Source organism: Salmo salar, chromosome 02, assembly GCF_965601325.2.
Source record: "Salmo salar chromosome 02, fSalSal1, whole genome shotgun sequence".
NCBI lineage: Eukaryota > Metazoa > Chordata > Actinopteri > Salmoniformes > Salmonidae > Salmo > Salmo salar.
The window spans coordinates 39,136,465-39,159,035 of record NC_138292.1 but is presented as its reverse complement, the minus strand read 5'-3'; the positions used below and the strand labels follow the sequence as shown (position 1 = coordinate 39,159,035).

The 22,571-nt window shown below is 41.2% G+C and overlaps 1 protein-coding gene across 2 annotated transcripts; it reads right to left on the bottom strand.

Annotated features, from left to right (window-relative positions):
* Positions 1-4,886: 4,886 nt before the first annotated feature.
* Positions 4,887-11,506, bottom strand: LOC106567746 (uncharacterized). 2 transcript variants are annotated; one of them, XM_014137407.3, is made up of 10 exons: positions 11,378-11,506; positions 10,259-10,289; positions 9,425-10,146; positions 8,560-8,607; positions 7,795-8,064; positions 7,533-7,568; positions 7,372-7,428; positions 5,671-5,740; positions 5,378-5,436; positions 4,887-5,297 (listed from the first exon to the last, which is right to left on the bottom strand). In XM_014137407.3, exons 3-10 carry the CDS (start codon positions 9,669-9,671, stop codon positions 5,278-5,280), a joined length of 807 nt encoding a protein of 268 aa, XP_013992882.2. In that variant the 5' UTR covers positions 9,672-10,146; positions 10,259-10,289; positions 11,378-11,506; the 3' UTR covers positions 4,887-5,277. The 2 variants fall into 2 exon arrangements, with proteins under 2 accessions (XP_013992882.2, XP_045559706.1); XM_045703750.2 differs by having other exon boundaries at positions 5,385-5,436.
* Between the last annotated feature and the right edge of the window lie 11,065 nt (positions 11,507-22,571).

Here is a 22,571-nt window from a genome sequence, read left to right as displayed (position 1 = left end):
CTGGGTGAAAATGGCTCCCGGCTGTTGTCATCAAACATTGGGAAGGTTGTTGGTCAACTAAATAGGAGGACAATATTAGCATTACATGTAAGTCAGTTTTTACCATCTCCTCATTGGTCACTGTGAGAGTTCCACATGTTGTATCTGAAAGTGGTGACATGCCAAATGGTGCTAACTGGAGAAATGTCATTGCTATTCCTGCTTTGTTTTCTGATCCTAATTGGATTATACCTATCTTTGAGTATCCTGTTGTTATGAAATCTCAAAGTATTGAAACTCCGTATGATTTTAAATGCAGAAAAGGTTTGACATTTTTCCATGTTAATATTTGTAGTTTATTACCTAAAATTGATAATGTCAAGATCTGGGCCTCACAGGCAGACCCTGATATTTGTATTGTATCTGAGACCTGGTTAACTGATAAAACCCTGGACTCTGAGATTGCTATGGATGGTTACAATGTGTTTAGGGCTGATAGGAAAGGCAAAGGTGGTGGTGTTGCTATTTCCACAAATAATCTTTCTGTGTCTCTGTTAAAGGCTACTTCCAGTCCTAAACTACTTGAATTGTTGGCTTTAAGTCTTCAGTTGTGTTCAAACACAAGAATAACAGTTATAGGAATCTATCGTCCACCTTCTGCCAAGAAGTGTGTACTAAACGAACTCACTGATTTAATTGCCATTTTCATTACCCCAGAGGTGTTGATACCTGGAGATTTTAATCTTGCATGGGAAACGCAGGATGCTGATTGTCTAAATGATTTTTGTACTAATCTAAATTTGACCCAGCAGATTACAATGCCCACACGTCCAAACTTAAATGACCCTACGAAATCGACGTTGATTGACCTCATATTTACTAATACTCCAGAGAAATATGCAGGGAGTGGGGTATTTGCTTTGGATATTAGTGACCACTGTCCCATTGCATGTGTCAGGGATATACGGATGATTCGATCCAAACCTCGTTTTATCAACAAGATACATTTCTATGAACAGGCCTCTTTTGTTATTTTGGTGACTTTGATTGTATTGCATCTATACCTGACCCAGAGTTGGCTCTGAACCCCTTCTCAAATGTTTTCAATTGTATTGTAGATAAACATGCTCTGCCCTTGGTTCAGTCCAGAGCTATCCGAAGTCATATAAAACAGAGATGCTGCCTGGGCCAAAGCTAGATTCACAGACTCGGGGCCCAGACTGGCAGTCTTTTAGGCGGTTGAGAAATCTGTGTGTAAAACTAGTTTAAAAAAGAAGCAAAATCTGATTATTATGTTAATACACTATCTGAATGTACAGTGAACCCAGCTACATTTTGGTAAGCTGCTAATTCACTGAAGGGTTGTATCTCCTCTTATCTCCCCCAATAAATGAATTTAGATTTGGGCTCTATTACTGACAAAATTGATATCATTAATGCATTTAATCACAATTTTATCTCTGCAGGCTTTATATTTGAATGTATTTCAAAGTCAGCTCTTGAAAATAGTAGTTTGGATGTAGATGGTGAAAATCTATTGCATGATACTGAAAATGCTGATAAAGAAGTCCTGGATGCTTTGTTAACATTACACCAAAGAAAATCCACAGGGGCTGATCATTTGGATCCTGGTCTGCTTAAGTGTGCAGCACTTTTTTAGCCTGGGCATAGTACTACCACAGCAACCACGCTAGTTGTTAATGATCTTGTCAATGCCTTGGATGCTAAAAAGAGCTGTGCTGCCTTGTTTATTGATCTGTCAAAGGCGTTCGACACTGTTGATCATTCTGTTTTGCTGAAGAAATTATCAAGAGTAGGCCTGGGATATAGAGCCTGTTTATGGTTTTAGAATTATCTTAGCGACAAAACTCAGGCCATCTTGATAGATGTGGTTAAATCAGAATTTCTTGATTCAAAAACGTGTTCCTAAGGGTTCGATTTTGGGTCCGTTATTGTTCACTTTGTATATTAATGAATAGGAAACACTGTTAATTATTTTAGCATTCATCTCTATGCAGATCACACAGTTTTGTATTCCTGTGCCACCTCAGTGCAGCAGGCCATTCGTGAACTTCAACATGACTTTGATTCAATTCAGAAATCACTTACAGATCTTAAATTAGTGTTAAATACAAGTAAAACCAAGCTCATGCAGTTCTCTAGGTCACGAAATGTTGACCCTGAGGACCTGCATATTTGCGCTATAAATGGAGCGAGCCCAAATTGAGCTTGTTTCTCAATATAAGTACATTTACATTTAAGTAATTTAGCAGACGCTCTTATCCAGAGCGACTTACAAATTGGTGCATTCACCTTATGATATCCAGTGGAACAACCACTTTACAATAGTGCATCTAAATCTTTTAGGGGGGGGGGGGGTTAGAAGGATTACTTTATCCTATCCCAGGTATTCCTTAAAGAGGTGGGGTTTCAGGTGTCTCCGGAAGGTGGTGATTGACTCTGCTGTCCTGGCGTCGTGAGGGAGCTTGTTCCACCATAGGGGTGCCAGAGCAGCGAACAGTTTTGACTGGGCTGAGCGGGAACTGTGCTTGCTCAGAGGTAGGGGGGCCAGCAGGCCAGAGGTGGATGAGCACAGTGCCCTCGTTTGGGTGTAGGGACTGATCAGAGCCTGAAGGTACGGAGGTGCCGTTCCCCTCACAGCTCCGTAGGCAAGCACCATGGTCTTGTAGTGGATGCGAGCTTCAACTGGAAGCCAGTGGAGAGAGCGGAGGAGCGGGGTGACGTGAGAGAACTTGGGAAGGTTGAACACCAGATGGGCTGCGGCGTTCTGGATGAGTTGTAGGGGTTTAATGGCACAGGCAGGGAGCCCAGCCAACAGCGAGTTGCAGTAATCCAGACGGGAGATGACAAGTGCCTGGATTAGGACCTGCACCGCTTCCTGTGTGAGGCAGGGTCGTACTCTGCGAATGTTGTAGAGCATGAACCTACAGGATCGGGTCACCGCCTTGATGTTAGTGGAGAACGACAGGGTGTTGTCCAGGGTCACGCCAAGGTTCTTAGCACTCTGGGAGGAGGACACAATGGAGTTGTCAACCGTGATGGCGAGATCATGGAACGGGCAGTCCTTCCCCGGGAGGAAAAGCAGCTCCGTCTTGCCGAGGTTCAGCTTGAGGTGGTGATCCGTCATCCACACTGATATGTCTGCCAGACATGCAGAGATGCGATTCGCCACCTGGTTATCAGAAGGGGGAAAGGAGAAGATTAATTGAGTGTCGTCTGCATAGCAATGATAGGAGAGTACCTGCGTGTCTGGATTGATGACAAGTTATCCTTCGTAACGCATATAAAAAATCTGACTAAGAAGCTAAGATCCAAGATTGTTTTTTTTTATATCGAAATAAATCATTGTCACGAGAATTTTTATCCCAATGTTGTGAACTCAACTATCACTTAAGCTTGGAATAATTCCCAGGGGTTGTAAATCCTTGGTTAATGAAGAATTAGACAAAGTCCCAGTCTGCAATAGGTCAGAAATCTATTCAGAGAACGTTCTGAAAATCATACTATGCACATAGCCTTTTATACCTCACATTTGGTCATACCATACCCCTTATAAATGCCCCACCTCTTCTCTAACACTGTCAATGCTATTTACAAGAATTTTCCAACAAATACATTGCTTCAATATGTTTCATAATCTACTGCAAGCCTAACGGTTTCTCCCCTCTCTGGGTGGGGAGACCTTCTTCCTGTTATCAGTTTCACAGTTGCCTGTCACAGGTTGTCTGTCGACAGTTACTCTTCTCCTTAAATGTCTCACTTACATTGCTAAATAGTAAAGTCTTAACTTGTCCTATGCACACACATTAGGGAATTAATCTTATAATAACTCAGTTATACATTTTCAGGGTGGAATCATTTAGTCAAAACCTTAAACCTATAAATTCCATTATCAATCATGCCTTAGTATTAAAAATAAGAGAAAGATTGTTCAAGCAACGCCTCTCCCTGTATTGGATTTTGGTGAAATGGTTTACATGCATGTGGCAACCTGTTTTAAAACCCTTCCGCAATACGTTTTATCACAGGGGACAATTTTAGGACTCATCATTGTAGTCTGTATAAAATGTGTGATGGACCTCTCTGTCTGTAAGAAGAGATCTGCATTCTCTTTTAGTTATTTACAAAGTAATCTTAAAGAAACTCCCTCCATATATAACTTCATTAATTAAGATAAGAATAATAAGTTACCAAACCCGTTCACAGGAATGGATAGCACTACAGATCCCTTCAGTCTCCACAGATTTAGGAAAATCGTGTTTAGTTTTTGCCCCTAATTTGTGGAACAATATGCAGAGTTCACTGCAGCTAGATGTGCTGGTGCCACTCAGGCAGTTTAAATTATTGATTGAGGACCTCTATGTAGTTGAATGTGATTGCTTTTATTAAATGTGTATTTTTGTTAATTGTGTGCTGAATTATATTGTTTTAATATTCTGTTTTTATTGTAATGTGTACAGGGCTCTCTTGTAAAATAGATTTTAATCTCAATGTGACTCCCTGTTAAAATAAAGGTTACATTTTTTTTTTTTATGACACAAGCATGGTTTTATCCACTAAAACAGTTTGCAATGACAAGTTCCAGAATATTCTCTATTCTTTTGTGATTTATTTACTATTCTTCTTATCAATCAGTTTTTACTTTTAAAAACCATAGTTAAAATTGGAAAAACAAAACAAAGAAACAGGAAGCAGTGCAGCACAAAAGGCAGGCGTCCGTCTTTAGAATTATTACCATTACAGCTCCCAAACTTTATTAGCCATGTGCTCTCATCAAACAGCAACCGTACTCTGAGCAAACAGGATCCACCATGCCTCTAGACTGCATCTCTCCCTGTGGGCAGCTGTCTAGAACTACAAATGACAGGGTTTAAAATACACTGAGCTCAATTTACATGATCAGTTTATTCTTCATTCATCCGCATTATTCTTAAAATAAAGTGGTGATCCTAACTGACCCAAGACAGGGAATTTTTACTAGGATTAAATGTCAGGAATTGTGAAAAACGGAGTTTAAATATATTTGGATAAGGTGTATGTCAACTTCCGACTTCAACTGTAGGTAAGCATATGGATAACCTATATAGGAAAGAAAATATAAGTTTCTAAAGGCATGCACTATCATTGTAACTTTTTTCCCTTAGAAGTTTCCAGCACAAACGATACAATTGTAGTTTCTACTAGTGTTACCAACTCATAAGACATGTTTGTTTGAAAATGTAGAATGCTTCACTGTTCGTCTCCCAAATGCTCCACTGCATGTTCCTCATACTTTTGTCATCTACAGAGCTTCAGGCCTATAGAAAGAAATGAAAATGGATCAAAACCCTTACTTAGGCCAATAAGAATACAATTTTGTTGTTAATAGCCGTCTTACCCATCACCTGAGGGATAGGGTTGGTCAAATTTGTCCCCCATCTCCTCTCTTGACGATCGCTGTAAAAACACAAAAGGGAGAGAGAAAATAACATTGAGCCATAAAAGTTTAGCAATTTTATTGGTTGTAGCTGTTTTAATAAATACATTAGCATTTTATTGTATAGAATGTTGTGGTTAGATTATGATATAAAATAGAGAATAGCCTTCCTAATTATAACTTGATATTTTAAAGAGGTCATAAAATCTGGATAAGAGGACCCTTAAACTATTAATCTTAAATTGTGTACATACCGTTCAATCTTGCGATAACAGAAACGGATTCCCAACACTGACACGAGGCCAATCACAGCACAGGAGACCACTATGGATAAACATAAACTCAGCAACAAAAAGAAACGACCCTGTCTTTCAAAGATAATTTGTAAAAATCAAAATAACTTCACAGATCTTCATTGTAAGGGGTTTAAACACTGTTTCCCGTGCTTGTTCAATGAACCATAAACAATTCATGAACATGCACCTGTGGAACGGTCATTAAGACACTAACCGCTTACAGACGGTAGGCAATTAAGGTCACAGTTATGAAAACTTAGGACACTGAAGAGGCCTTTCTACTGACTCTGAAAAACACCAAAAGACAGAGGGTCCCTGCTCATCTGCGTGAACGTGCCTTAGGCATGCTGCAAGGAGGCATGAGGACTGCAGATGTGGCCAGGGCAATAAATTGCAATGTCTGTACTGTGAGACACCAAAGACAGCACTACAGGGAGACAGGACAGACAGCTGATTGTCCTCGCAGTGGCAGACCATGTGTAACAACACCTGCACAGGATCGGTACATCCGAACATCACACCTGCGGGGCAGGTACAGGATTGCGGCAACAACTGCCCGAGTTACACCAGGAACGCACAATCCCTACATCAGTGCTCAGACTGTCCGCAATAGGCTGAGAGATGCTGGACTGAGGGCTTGCAGGCCTATTTGTAAGGCAGGTCCTCACCAGACATCACCGACAACAGCGTCGCTCACCTATGGGCACAAACCCACCGTCGCTGAACCAAACAGGACTGGCAAAATGTGCTCTTCACTGACGAGTCGTGGTTTTGTCTCACCAGCGGTGATGGTCGGATTTGCGTTTATCGTCAAAGGAATGAGCGTTACACCGAGGCCTGTACTCTGGAGCAGGATCGATTTGGAGGTGGAGGGTCCGTCATGGTCTGGGGCAGTGTGTCACAGCATCATCGGACTGCGCTTGTTGTCATTGCAGGCAATCTCAACACTGTGCGTTACAGGGAAGACATCCTCCTCCTTCATGTGGTATCCTTCCTGCAGGCTCATCCTGACATGACCCTCCAGCATGACAATGTCACCAGCCATAATGCGCGTTCTGTGCGTGATTTCCTGCAAGACAGGAATGTCAGTGTTCTGCCATGGCCAGCAAAGAGCCCGGATCTCAATCCCATTGAGCACGTCTGGATCGGAGAGTGAGGACTAGGGCCATTCCCCCCCAGAAATGTCAGGGAAATTGCAGGTGCCTTGGTGGAAGAGTGGGGTAACATCTCACAGCAAGAACTGGCAAACCTGGTGCAGTCCACGAGGAGGAGATGCACTGCAGTACTTAATGCAGTGGGTGGCCACACCAAATACTGACTGTTACTTTTGATTTTGACCCCCCTCCCTTTGTTCAGGGACACATTATTCCATTTCTGTTAGTCACATGTCTGTGGAACTTGTTCAGTTTGTCTCAGTTGTTGAATCATCTTGTTATGTTCATACAAATATTTACACATAAATAAACACAGTTGACAGTGAGGAGGGTTCTTTTTTTGCTGACTTTATTTTCATACTTTAAAAAAACTACAAAATATATTTTGGTCTTGACATTCTCAACTGTAGTATAAAAAAAGAAAGAAGGTAATTTGTGTTTATTCAAGTTACACAAAACACCAAAAATATATTTAAAAAAACACTACTGGTACATAGATACATACCAATACCGGCAATCCCACCAGGGTTGAGGGTACCAGAAATCTCACCAGGGATAAGGTCTTAGGGGATACAAAATCATATTTGATTTAGAAATATGGTATTGATCTTTATAGGTGAATATCACTTTCTATTTTCTAACATCAATGTTTTAACAGATGTTTACCTGTTACACGATCAACAGTCTTCATGGCTGGGCAGTCTGTCATTTAAACAGTTCATGATTATAAACATCAATCGAGGGAAGGGTATTTAAATTACTTATTTATAGAATAAGAAATCACATTTAAAAAAACAAAAGACAATATGCAACTGTGAAGATACATTTCCCATCCTGACAGTTGAATAGTAATGTTATATCAAAATCTGTTTTGTCACATTGCTTTAATTCACTATTGAGTCCTAATTTAGCCATATGTTATACTTACCAACCATAAAGATGTTTCTCAATCGGATGCCATCAACTTCCCAGTCGAGCAGCCCGGCTGCTTCCCAGCTGTCTGAGCAAAAGAGGATTATATCTCTGATATCAGCAAGACACACAACGCATCTCTGACTCTGAGGAGGTGGCGCAGAGGTGGTGGAACAACTTGTGAGGTTTTCAATGGGGTTACTTCTCTGATACACTATGGTGTCATTCGATCCATATATTGTCTGCACTTTTGCACATCTGTCGTCACTGCAGGCTGAACAGCTTCCTGAGATAACACGAAAAGGAGACGTGGATGAACACAAAGGCAGCAAGTAGGAACATTAAAATGAACACATTTGGAATATTACATTTTCCTCAGAAGGTTGATCATATAGATGGATTTAACTTTAAAATCTCCATTACATTTTTATTGATGGATTTGAAAATAATAGTAAAATGCCACACAACTAAAAATCTGTGGTTGCTTTAGTTGTTTAAAGCAGTACATATCTCATACAGGGTGGGAAAGAAAAATAGGGAGAGGGTGAAACGGGGGGAGTGAGAGAATGCCTCTACTAGTATAAACTGATCACACAGCCTCACTTACAGGAGTGTTCCTGAGAGAGTGTGTTCCACTTCCTGCATGTGTGTCAGTCAAGTTGAGCTCATTACATGACTGGCTGCTCTATCAATCTAAACACACATCAGAATGTATAGAGCTTTTCATTGCAAAAATCATCTCAACATTTAAAGAGCAAACGGATAAAAAGGCAAAGCTCACCATCAGAGTGTTGAATTAGTGCAGTGATGATTAAGAACTGAAGAAACACTGGAAACACAGGACATTATGGTTATTTTGTTTTTGTTTTCATTGTTGTAACAATCACCAAAAGCGCCTATTTTGTTCAACGTTATTGATTCCAACACAAGCTGGAATAGAACATGAAAGAATTGAAAAAGTAGCAGAAGTACTGCAAACACAGTGTACTGTTTGACAGCGTGATAGACTGTTTCATCAACGTGAAAGAGAGGATGGCATTGGTGTTTCTCTACAAGTAGGGCGAGTCAACATGTCTTTTTCTACTTGCACGAGCACACAGAAATCCGAACTATTGACAGCCACATGATATTTAGTTTACGTTAATTGGACTAAATTGTTTTTGATATCTTTTAGTTGTCACTGTATTAGACTAAGCAGAGGTGATTAGATGATGTTGAAGTTGAAATGGTGCTGGAATAGTGGAGGCAGCTCCTGTTTTCTTCGACTTGCGGTAACTCTCCGTGGTTCTAAATCAATAGTATAGTGGTCAGACAATTTCGGAAACATTAACTTGCTTGACCATGCTGAAGCTCATGTAACGGTTTGTTAAATGAAATATGCTTGCTTTGTGGACTTCACTGCACTGAGGTTGCTCTCTGGTTTTGTGATGAAACAAAGGTGTGTTTTAAAAACAATTCTGCCTCTGTGTCTTCTTATTGTCTCGGCCTTAGGCCAATATATCACGGTCGCAAGGCATATGAACTAACAGGTTTATAGAGTAAACAACGCAAGTATCACAACACATGGCTTGGCTTCCCCAGTGATGTTTACCCACGCACCACTACTGCAAACACGTAACAATGCAAGTGAAAGGAAAAATAAATACCAGTATATTTCACATGCTCCATCCCAGCCACTCTACTTCTGTAAAAGGTCATTTTCATTTGTTGACGAGGAGCTGCAAGTTCACCCAGACACTGAGTAACAGGAAGTTGCTGGGTGACAGGAAGTGGGAGGCCTTTTGACTCCTGACTTTGAGCCATGGTTAATTTAAGATTTGGGGCCTCTTCATCTCTTCTGTAGGTAGCAATGTTCCATTTAGCCTCTCTCTTGTAACCTGTTACACCATCCATTATTGCTGGGCTTTTCTTTGGAACCAGAGCTAGATCCAGAGCCTCATTGTATGATGGTCGGGGATGGACTGCCTCAGCATCTTTTCCAGTGGGTGGGGGTGGGGGGGGGCGCTGCTAACACCCCCATTTCGGACTGGTGATCCCCTGAAGACTCATACATTTTCTTTACCACTGTAGAGAGACAACCTGGGCGGGTAGATCTCTGGTCAGTCCCATGAGTGTAGAAATCATCCACCATTTTTCTTAACATGACCAGAGAACTCGATGATCCTCAGGGCTTTCAGACACTTGCACGGGTAGATTAGCACAAGTAACAGGCACTCCTGGTGTCCTGTAGCTGTTGAGTCCTTTTATTCTCTCTGTTTTGCTAGGGATAGGCCTTACAAAACTGTCACTCTCAGCTTGATGTGATGTTTTCTCAGGGTAATGATCAGTCCAGATGCTGTGCTGCATATCTGCTGAGAAGCAAGCACACCTATACAAAGACATTTAATCAATTTATCTTCTGGGTTAACCTGCCATGGTCAATGCCAATCCATGATCTAAGCAAACGTGCACACACACACACGAGTTATTTGTAGACTTACCCACTTTCCTGAGCATGCTGCAATGATCCACCTGTGGGGTAAATAAAAAGAGTAATTGTGAATCATTATCGTGACGTTGGGAAACGTAAATAGGGGCCTGGACAATATGATGTAGGCCTAGTTAAATTCATCAGCCATTAAATGCTTACACATTAATAATCTACTGCCAAATAACGCCAAGCATAATAAAACGCTACGTTTTTGTACAGTGAGTTGCGTTATGGACCTTGTGATGTCTGAGGACAGGTCTTTTTTCTTTACTAGGCTACTAACTATTGTAATTGTAAATGGCATGTCACACGTTATTGGAGTTACACGCGCCTTATCTACAATTTTTTTTTTTTTTAAACAGGTCAAGAGAAATAGCACAGGCTAATATAAATACAAAAGTCCTACTATAATAGCTTATATTTGACCAATTACACACATTAAATAGGATAACGATTAAGCTGAATTAACCATTAATCTTCAAAAATGTGATAATCATAAATGATGTCGATGATTCACCTGGCAAAATTGAAGTCGTATTAAAATTACGAGTTTAAGGCAGGCAAACATTTATTTAGGACTACCCCACGAAATACTGGCTATTCTGCACGGGCTACATATATATTTTTTTATGTTCCGTTTAGGCTATGCTTAATAGTATTCATTGCAATTCTGACTGTCACCCAAGTTCATAGACATTTTTTTATGAAAGACACCCTTAAACGTATTATTTTATGACCTCGGCTTATCATGCAAAGCCAAATGTTTTTTTGTTTTTTTTAAACAGGCCTGTTTAGGCTATTCGATGCAGACTGAGACCCCCGCTGTGAAAATGTATAAACTTCGATTCAATTTTAATATGCTAAAATGGGCTTTTCTAGACAGCATTATCAAAGACTATGATAACTAACCCCATACAGTTTTCGCCTTTCCTCAGTGACCGTATTATCGGAGAACAATTATCGGGCTTCTGCGCGCAACATGTCTACAAAGTTCAGAAATAGCTTAGCAGGCCTAACTCAGCCCAACCGGTACCGTTAAACTCCGGAACGTATAGGCTATTCCGAGCACAATAATGAACATTGAAATCATACAAGTTAAGGTAGATGATATATTTGAATGTAGACTTACTCAACTTTGTGATAATAATAAGCGTTGTCGCCAAGTTTGAGTGAGCCCAGTACGTATCAGTTGTCCGGTGTCGCCTACAGTATGCTTTAACTTTAATGCTTTTACTTTCAAGGAAATACACATGCTGGACTGGATAGTATCGGTATGATCCTTATATAAAGAGTAATTGAACTTAATTGAAATATGAGAAACATCTCCTCCTGGTGCTTCAAATGTGCATGTGCATAATAGACCTATTCATATTAGCCTACAAATAAAGCTGTATTACACATAGAAACCCGGTTCTAAAGGGCTCTTCTACAGGGGCAAGGGTTCCTTCTCTTTGGAATAAAGGCTTCTAAACTTTGTTGGGTGAAAAGGTTCTACCTGGAACCATAAAGGGTTCTTCTACATGGACAAGCTGAAGGACCCTTTATTGTTCTAGGTCAGGTATTCCCAAACTGGGAATATATATATATATATATATATATATATATATATATATATATATTTCACATCACATTTTCAAACAGTCCATTTATATTTTCCAACGGGTGTTTTTTTTTCTTGCCTGAGTAGCCTCGTTTCACTACCCAAAAATAAAATGAAACTATCTAGTGTTCAGCGAAATAATAACAACACAATGTGTAATACAGGTAGCCTAGTCAAATAATGATCATCCAATCACATTAACCGTAACTCTCTCGCTGGAATTCCACTAACCGTCCGTATGTAGGCAAACGTAGCTGCTGCTCATTCCGTTTGTTTGAAAATGAATATATATTTTTTTTAAAGTAAGGCCCGCGTCCATAGATACACATATCAGCTCTACTGGTAGTACTACTACTACCAGCAGTACTACACCTGCACCTGTCGATGACACACGTTGTTCTGCTTCCACGAGCACATCCAATGCTAGCATCAGTAATTCTACATTAGTTGTTAGCCCAGCAAGCATGGACACTGACAGTTGTGAATCTGATGCAGCCGAAGAGCTACTGCCCCCTTACCTGGAAAAGCACCGAACAGACCGGGACATTGGACCATCGAAGAGGCGCAAATATGATGAGAATTACATTGATTTGAGGTTCACTTATATTGGGAGTAGTGCCTTTCCTCAGCCACAGTGTTATATTTACAAAAGTATTATCTCACAACTCGATGAAACCTTCACTCTTGCGCAGACATTTGGAAACAAAACATGCCAATTTGAAAAATAAGCCACAGGAGTTTTTTGAGTGAGAATTAAGATGATTTTTGAGTAGTAAGACATGTATAAAAGCAACAGATACCATTAATAAGAAGGGGCTAGAAGTGTCTTATATGGTGAGCTACCAAGTGAGTAGGACAGGCAAGCCTCATACTATTGTGGAGGACTTAATTGCTCCTTAATCTGCTGCAGCAGATATGGCTGGGACAATGCTGGGGGAAAAGGCAAACAAACTATACAGACAATGTCTTCATCAAACAACACTGTTTTACGACACATCAGTGACGTGGCAGGAGATGTTATGAAAAAATTACTGTTTTGCATACAAGCCAGTGAATTCTATGCGTTAACAGCTGGATGAGTCAACAGATGTGGCGGGCCTGGCACAGCTCCTGGTATATGTCCGTTACGTTTCTGGGGGGTCAATTAAGGAAGACATCCTCTTCTGGAAACCAGGACAACAGGAGATGATATTTTTTAAGTACTGGACAGCTTTGTGACATCAAATGGACTTTAGTGGTCAATATGTGTTGGCATCTGTACTGTTGGCACAAAAGCCATGACCGGGAGACATAGCGGAGTGGTAACTCGCGTGCAAGCAGTTGCTCCCGACGCCACTTGGGTAAACTGCAGCATCCACCCAGAGGCTCTTGCTGCCAAGAAAATGCCTGACAGCTTGAAAAACATTATGGACACTACAGTGAAGATGGTTAACTTTGTTGAAGCAAGGCCCCTGAACTCTCATGTATTTTCTGCACTATGCAATGATATGGGCAGCGACAATGTAACGCTTTTACAACATACAGAAGTGTGCTGGTTATCAAGGGGGAAAGTATTGACACGTTTTTTCTAATTGAGAGACGAGCTTAAGGTTTTCTTTACTGACCATAATTTTCACTTGTCTGACCGCTTGCATGATGACAAGTTTCTCACACGACTGGCCTATCTGGGTGTTTTTTCTCGCCTGAGTGATCTGAATCTAGGATTACAGGGACTCTCCGCAACTATATTCAGTGTGTGGGACAAAATTGAGGCTATGATTAAGAAGTTGGAGCTCTTCTCTGTCTGCATTAACAAGGACAGCACACAGGTCTTAACATCATTGTATGTTTTTTTGTGTGCAAATGAACTCAAGCTTACGGACAATGTCAAATGTGATATAGCGAAGCACATGAGTGAGTTGGGTGCGCAATTACGCAGGTACTTTCCCAGAACGGATGACACAAACAACTGGATTCGTTATCTCTTTCATGCCCTGCTTCCAGTCCACTTACCGATATCTGAACAAGAGAGCCTCATCGAAATTGCAATAAGCGGTTCTGTGAAAATTGAATTTAATCAGAAGCCACTGCCAGATTTCTGGATTGGGCTGCACTCAGAGTATCTTGCCTTGGCAAATCACGCTGTTAAGACACTGATGCCCTTTGCAACCACTTACCTACAATACTGTTCAAAAGTTTGGGGTCACTTAGAAATGCCCTTGTTCTTGAAAGAAAAGCAACTTTTTTGTCCATTAAAATAACATAATATAATAGCTTATATTTGACCAATTACACACATTAAATAGGATAACGATTAAGCTGAATTAACCATTAATCTTCAAAAATGTGATAATCATAAATGATGTCGATGATTCACCTGGCAAAATTGAAGTCGTATTAAAATTACGAGTTTAAGGCAGGCAAACATTTATTTAGGACTACCCCACGAAATACTGGCTATTCTGCACGGGCTACATATATTTTTTTATGTTCCGTTTAGGCTATGCTTAATAGTATTCATTGCAATTCTGACTGTCACCCAAGTTCATAGACATTTTTTTATGAAAGACACCCTTAAACGTATTATTTTATGACCTCGGCTTATCATGCAAAGCCAAATGTTTTTTTGTTTTTTTTAAACAGGCCTGTTTAGGCTATTCGATGCAGACTGAGACCCCCGCTGTGAAAATGTATAAACTTCGATTCAATTTTAATATGCTAAAATGGGCTATTCTAGACAGCATTATCAAAGACTATGATAACTAACCCCATACAGTTTTCACCTTTCCTCAGTGACCGTATTATCGGAGAACAATTATCGGGCTTCTGCGCGCAACATGTCTACAAAGTTCAGAAATAGCTTAGCAGGCCTAACTCAGCCCAACCGGTACCGTTAAACTCCGGAACGTATAGGCTATTCCGAGCATAATAATGAACATTGAAATCATACAAGTTAAGGTAGATGATATATTTGAATGTAGACTTACTCAACTTTGTGATAATAATAAGCGTTGTCGCCAAGTTTGAGTGAGCCCAGTACGTATCAGTTGTCCGGTGTCGCCTACAGTATGCTTTAACTTTAATGCTTTTACTTTCAAGGAAATACACATGCTGGACTGGATAGTATCGGTATGATCCTTATATAAAGAGTAATTGAACTTAATTGAAATATGAGAAACATCTCCTCCTGGTGCTTCAAATGTGCATGTGCATAATAGACCTATTCATATTAGCCTAAAAATAAAGCTGTATTACACATAGAAACCCGGTTCTAAAGGGCTCTTCTACAGGGGCAAGGGTTCCTTCTCTTTGGAATAAAGGCTTCTAAACTTTGTTGGGTGAAAAGGTTCGATCTGGAACCATAAAGGGTTCTTCTACATGGACAAGCTGAAGGACCCTTTATTGTTCTAGGTCAGGTATTCCCAAACTGGGAATAATAAATATATATATATATTCCATTTATATTTTCCAACGGGTGTTTTTTTTTCTTGCCTGAGTAGCCTCGTTTCACTACCCAAAAATAAAATGAAACTATCTAGTGTTCAGCGAAATAATAACAACACAATGTGAAATACAGGTAGCCTAGTCAAATAATGATCATCCAATCACATTAACCGTAACTCTCTCGCTGGAATTCCACTAACTGTCCTTATGTAGGCAAACGTAGCTGCTGCTCATTCCGTTTGTTTGAAAATGAATATATATATATATTTTAAAGTAAGGCCCGTGTCCATAGATACACATATCAGCTCTACTGGTAGTACTACTACTACCAGCAGTACTACACCTGCACCTGTCGATGACACAAGTTGTTCTGCTTCCACGAGCACATCCAATGCTAGCATCAGTAATTCTACATTAGTTGTTAGCCCAGCAAGCATGGACACTGACAGTTGTGAATCTGATGCAGCCGAAGAGCTACTGCCCCCTTACCTGGAAAAGCACCGAACAGACCGGGACATTGGACCATCGAAGAGGCGCAAATATGATGAGAATTACATTGATTTGAGGTTCACTTATATTGGGAGTAGTGCCTTTCCTCAGCCACAGTGTTATATTTACAAAAGTATTATCTCACAACTCGATGAAACCTTCACTCTTGCGCAGACATTTGGAAACAAAACATGCCAATTTGAAAAATAAGCCACAGGAGTTTTTTGAGTGAGAATTAAGATGATTTTTGAGTAGTAAGACATGTATAAAAGCAACAGATACCATTAATAAGAAGGGGCTAGAAGTGTCTTATATGGTGAGCTACCAAGTGAGTAGGACAGGCAAGCCTCATACTATTGTGGAGGACTTAATTGCTCCTTAATCTGCTGCAGCAGATATGGCTGGGACAATGCTGGGGGAAAAGGCAAACAAACTATACAGACAATGTCTTCATCAAACAACACTGTTTTACGACACATCAGTGACGTGGCAGGAGATGTTATGAAAAAATTACTGTTTTGCATACAAGCCAGTGAATTCTATGCGTTAACAGCTGGATGAGTCAACAGATGTGGCGGGCCTGGCACAGCTCCTGGTATATGGCCGTTACGTTTCTGGGGGGTCAATTAAGGAAGACATCCTCTTCTGGAAACCAGGACAACAGGAGATGATATTTTTTAAGTACTGGACAGCTTTGTGACATCAAATGGACTTTAGTGGTCAATATGTGTTGGCATCTGTACTGTTGGCACAAAAGCCATGACCGGGAGACATAGCGGAGTGGTAACTCGCGTGCAAGCAGTTGCTCCCGACGCCACTTGGGTAAACTGCAGCATCCACCCAGAGGCTCTTGCTGCCAAGAAAATGCCTGACAGCTTGAAAAACATTATGGACACTACAGTGAAGATGGTTAACTTTGTTGAAGCAAGGCCCCTGAACTCTCATGTATTTTCTGCACTATGCAATGATATGGGCAGCGACAATGTAACGCTTTTACAACATACAGAAGTGTGCTGGTTATCAAGGGGGAAAGTATTGACACGTTTTTTCTAATTGAGAGACGAGCTTAAGGTTTTCTTTACTGACCATAATTTTCACTTGTCTGACCGCTTGCATGATGACAAGTTTCTCACACGACTGGCCTATCTGGGTGTTTTTTCTCGCCTGAGTGATCTGAATCTAGGATTACAGGGACTCTCCGCAACTATATTCAGTGTGTGGGACAAAATTGAGGCTATGATTAAGAAGTTGGAGCTCTTCTCTGTCTGCATTAACAAGGACAGCACACAGGTCTTAACATCATTGTATGTTTTTTTGTGTGCAAATGAACTCAAGCTTACGGACAATGTCAAATGTGATATAGCGAAGCACATGAGTGAGTTGGGTGCGCAATTACGCAGGTACTTTCCCAGAACGGATGACACAAACAACTGGATTCGTTATCTCTTTCATGCCCTGCTTCCAGTCCACTTACCGATATCTGAACAAGAGAGCCTCATCGAAATTGCAATAAGCGGTTCTGTGAAAATTGAATTTAATCAGAAGCCACTGCCAGATTTCTGGATTGGGCTGCACTCAGAGTATCTTGCCTTGGCAAATCACGCTGTTAAGACACTGATGCCCTTTGCAACCACTTACCTACAATACTGTTCAAAAGTTTGGGGTCACTTAGAAATGCCCTTGTTCTTGAAAGAAAAGCAACTTTTTTGTCCATTAAAATAACATAATATAATAGCTTATATTTGACCAATTACACACATTAAATAGGATAACGATTAAGCTGAATTAACCATTAATCTTCAAAAATGTGATAATCATAAATGATGTCGATGATTCACCTGGCAAAATTGAAGTCGTATTAAAATTACGAGTTTAAGGCAGGCAAACATTTATTTAGGACTACCCCACGAAATACTGGCTATTCTGCACGGGCTACATATATTTTTTTATGTTCCGTTTAGGCTATGCTTAATAGTATTCATTGCAATTCTGACTGTCACCCAAGTTCATAGACATTTTTTTATGAAAGACACCCTTAAACGTATTATTTTATGACCTCGGCTTATCATGCAAAGCCAAATGTTTTTTTGTTTTTTTTAAACAGGCCTGTTTAGGCTATTCGATGCAGACTGAGACCCCCGCTGTGAAAATGTATAAACTTCGATTCAATTTTAATATGCTAAAATGGGCTATTCTAGACAGCATTATCAAAGACTATGATAACTAACCCCATACAGTTTTCACCTTTCCTCAGTGACCGTATTATCGGAGAACAATTATCGGGCTTCTGCGCGCAACATGTCTACAAAGTTCAGAAATAGCTTAGCAGGCCTAACTCAGCCCAACCGGTACCGTTAAACTCCGGAACGTATAGGCTATTCCGAGCATAATAATGAACATTGAAATCATACAAGTTAAGGTAGATGATATATTTGAATGTAGACTTACTCAACTTTGTGATAATAATAAGCGTTGTCGCCAAGTTTGAGTGAGCCCAGTACGTATCAGTTGTCCGGTGTCGCCTACAGTATGCTTTAACTTTAATGCTTTTACTTTCAAGGAAATACACATGCTGGACTGGATAGTATCGGTATGATCCTTATATAAAGAGTAATTGAACTTAATTGAAATATGAGAAACATCTCCTCCTGGTGCTTCAAATGTGCATGTGCATAATAGACCTATTCATATTAGCCTAAAAATAAAGCTGTATTACACATAGAAACCCGGTTCTAAAGGGCTCTTCTACAGGGGCAAGGGTTCCTTCTCTTTGGAATAAAGGCTTCTAAACTTTGTTGGGTGAAAAGGTTCGATCTGGAACCATAAAGGGTTCTTCTACATGGACAAGCTGAAGGACCCTTTATTGTTCTAGGTCAGGTATTCCCAAACTGGGAATAATAAATATATATATATATTCCATTTATATTTTCCAACGGGTGTTTTTTTTTCTTGCCTGAGTAGCCTCGTTTCACTACCCAAAAATAAAATGAAACTATCTAGTGTTCAGCGAAATAATAACAACACAATGTGAAATACAGGTAGCCTAGTCAAATAATTATCATCCAATCACATTAACCGTAACTCTCTCGCTGGAATTCCACTAACTGTCCTTATGTAGGCAAACGTAGCTGCTGCTCATTCCGTTTGTTTGAAAATGAATATATATATATATTTTAAAGTAAGGCCCGTGTCCATAGATACACATATCAGCTCTACTGGTAGTACTACTACTACCAGCAGTACTACACCTGCACCTGTCGATGACACAAGTTGTTCTGCTTCCACGAGCACATCCAATGCTAGCATCAGTAATTCTACATTAGTTGTTAGCCCAGCAAGCATGGACACTGACAGTTGTGAATCTGATGCAGCCGAAGAGCTACTGCCCCCTTACCTGGAAAAGCACCGAACAGACCGGGACATTGGACCATCGAAGAGGCGCAAATATGATGAGAATTACATTGATTTGAGGTTCACTTATATTGGGAGTAGTGCCTTTCCTCAGCCACAGTGTTATATTTACAAAAGTATTATCTCACAACTCGATGAAACCTTCACTCTTGCGCAGACATTTGGAAACAAAACATGCCAATTTGAAAAATAAGCCACAGGAGTTTTTTGAGTGAGAATTAAGATGATTTTTGAGTAGTAAGACATGTATAAAAGCAACAGATACCATTAATAAGAAGGGGCTAGAAGTGTCTTATATGGTGAGCTACCAAGTGAGTAGGACAGGCAAGCCTCATACTATTGTGGAGGACTTAATTGCTCCTTAATCTGCTGCAGCAGATATGGCTGGGACAATGCTGGGGGAAAAGGCAAACAAACTATACAGACAATGTCTTCATCAAACAACACTGTTTTACGACACATCAGTGACGTGGCAGGAGATGTTATGAAAAAATTACTGTTTTGCATACAAGCCAGTGAATTCTATGCGTTAACAGCTGGATGAGTCAACAGATGTGGCGGGCCTGGCACAGCTCCTGGTATATGTCCGTTACGTTTCTGGGGGGTCAATTAAGGAAGACATCCTCTTCTGGAAACCAGGACAACAGGAGATGATATTTTTTAAGTACTGGACAGCTTTGTGACATCAAATGGACTTTAGTGGTCAATATGTGTTGGCATCTGTACTGTTGGCACAAAAGCCATGACCGGGAGACATAGCGGAGTGGTAACTCGCGTGCAAGCAGTTGCTCCCGACGCCACTTGGGTAAACTGCAGCATCCACCCAGAGGCTCTTGCTGCCAAGAAAATGCCTGACAGCTTGAAAAACATTATGGACACTACAGTGAAGATGGTTAACTTTGTTGAAGCAAGGCCCCTGAACTCTCATGTATTTTCTGCACTATGCAATGATATGGGCAGCGACAATGTAACGCTTTTACAACATACAGAAGTGTGCTGGTTATCAAGGGGGAAAGTATTGACACGTTTTTTCTAATTGAGAGACGAGCTTAAGGTTTTCTTTACTGACCATAATTTTCACTTGTCTGACCGCTTGCATGATGACAAGTTTCTCACACGACTGGCCTATCTGGGTGTTTTTTCTCGCCTGAGTGATCTGAATCTAGGATTACAGGGACTCTCCGCAACTATATTCAGTGTGTGGGACAAAATTGAGGCTATGATTAAGAAGTTGGAGCTCTTCTCTGTCTGCATTAACAAGGACAGCACACAGGTCTTAACATCATTGTATGTTTTTTTGTGTGCAAATGAACTCAAGCTTACGGACAATGTCAAATGTGATATAGCGAAGCACATGAGTGAGTTGGGTGCGCAATTACGCAGGTACTTTCCCAGAACGGATGACACAAACAACTGGATTCGTTATCTCTTTCATGCCCTGCTTCCAGTCCACTTACCGATATCTGAACAAGAGAGCCTCATCGAAATTGCAATAAGCGGTTCTGTGAAAATTGAATTTAATCAGAAGCCACTGCCAGATTTCTGGATTGGGCTGCACTCAGAGTATCTTGCCTTGGCAAATCACGCTGTTAAGACACTGATGCCCTTTGCAACCACTTACCTACAATACCGTTCAAAAGTTTGGGGTCACTTAGAAATGCCCTTGTTCTTGAAAGAAAAGCAACTTTTTTGTCCATTAAAATAACATCAAATTGATCAGAAATACAGTGTAGACATTGTTAATGTTGTAAATCAGCGGTCCCCAACCCCCGGGTCGCGGACCGGTACCGGTCCGTGGGTCATTTGGTACCGGGCCGCAGAGAAAGAATAAATAACTTACATTATTTCCGTTTTATTAATTATCTGAGTCTGAACGATGTTTTATTTTGAAAAATGACCGGATTCCCTCTGTTACATCCGTTTATGACTTACTCTTGACGCTTGTCTCGGTCACGTGATACGTTGGATTTGTGGGGATGGCGCGTGAACAGAGGTATATTTGACTTGTTTCAAACATTCGTGGGGATTTTGGAAGAGACTGAGTGTTATATCTAGCCTAGCTGTAGAAGAATGCACATCTGCACAGTTTCACATTGTACATCACTCTGTCATTTTAATGACATGTGCCACTCATTCTGACAACCCATTAATCCGTAAAGCAGCACACTGTCGTAAACCATAACATTTATATTACATTTAAGTCATTTAGCAGGCGCTCTTATCCAGAGCGACTTACAAATTGGTGCATTCACCTTATGATATCCAGTGGAACAACCACTTTACAATAGTGCATCTAAATCTTTTAAGGGGGGGGGGTTAGAAGGATTACTTTATCCTATCCTAGGTATTCCTTAAAGATGTGGGGTTTCAGGTGTCTCCGGAAGGTGGTGATTGACTCCGCTGTCCTGGCGTCGTGAGGGAGCTTGTTCCACCATTGGGGTGCCTGAGCAGCGAACAGTTTTGACTGGGCTGAGCGGGACTGTGCTTCCTCAGAGGTAGGGGGGCCAGCAGGCCAGAGGTGGATGAACGCAGTGCCCTTGTTTGGGTGTAGGGCCTGATCAGAGCCTGAAGGTATGGAGGTGCCGTTCCCTTCACAGCTCCGTAGGCAATCACCATGGTCTTGTAGCGGATGCGAGCTTCAACTGGAAGCCAGTGGAGAGAGCGGAGGAGCGGGGTGACGTGAGAGAACTTGGGAAGTTTGAACACCAGACGGGCTGCGGCGTTCTGGATGAGTTGTAGGGGTTTAATGGCACAGGCAGGGAGCCCAGCCAACAGCGAGTTGCAGTAATCCAGACGGGAGATGACAGGTGCCTGGATTAGGACCTGCGCCGCTTCCTGTGTGAGGCAGGGTCGTACTCTGCGAATGTTGTAGAGCATGAACCTACAGGATCGGGTCACCGCCTTGATGTTAGTGGAGAATGACAGGGTGTTGTCCAGGATCACGCCAAGGTTCTTAGCACTCTGGGAGGAGGACACAAGGGAGTTGTCAACCGTGATGGCGAGATCATGGAACGGGCAGTCCTTCCCCGGGAGGAAGAGCAGATCCGTCTTGCCGAGGTTCAGCTTGAGCTGGTGATCCGTCATCCACACTGATATGTCTGACAGACATGCAGAGATGCGATTCGCCGCCTGGTTATCAGAAGGGGGAAAGGAGAAGATTAATTGTGTGTCGTCTGCATAGCAATGATAGGAGAGACCATGTGAGGATATGACAGAGCCAAGTGACTTGGTGTATAGCGAGAATAGGAGAGGGCCTAGAACAGAGCCCTGGGGGACACCAGTGGTGAGAGTGCATGGTGCGGAGACAGATTCTCGCCACGCCACCTGGTAGGAGCGACCTGTCAGGTAGGACGCAATCCAAGCGTGGGCCGCGCCGGAGATGCCCAACTCGGAGAGGGTG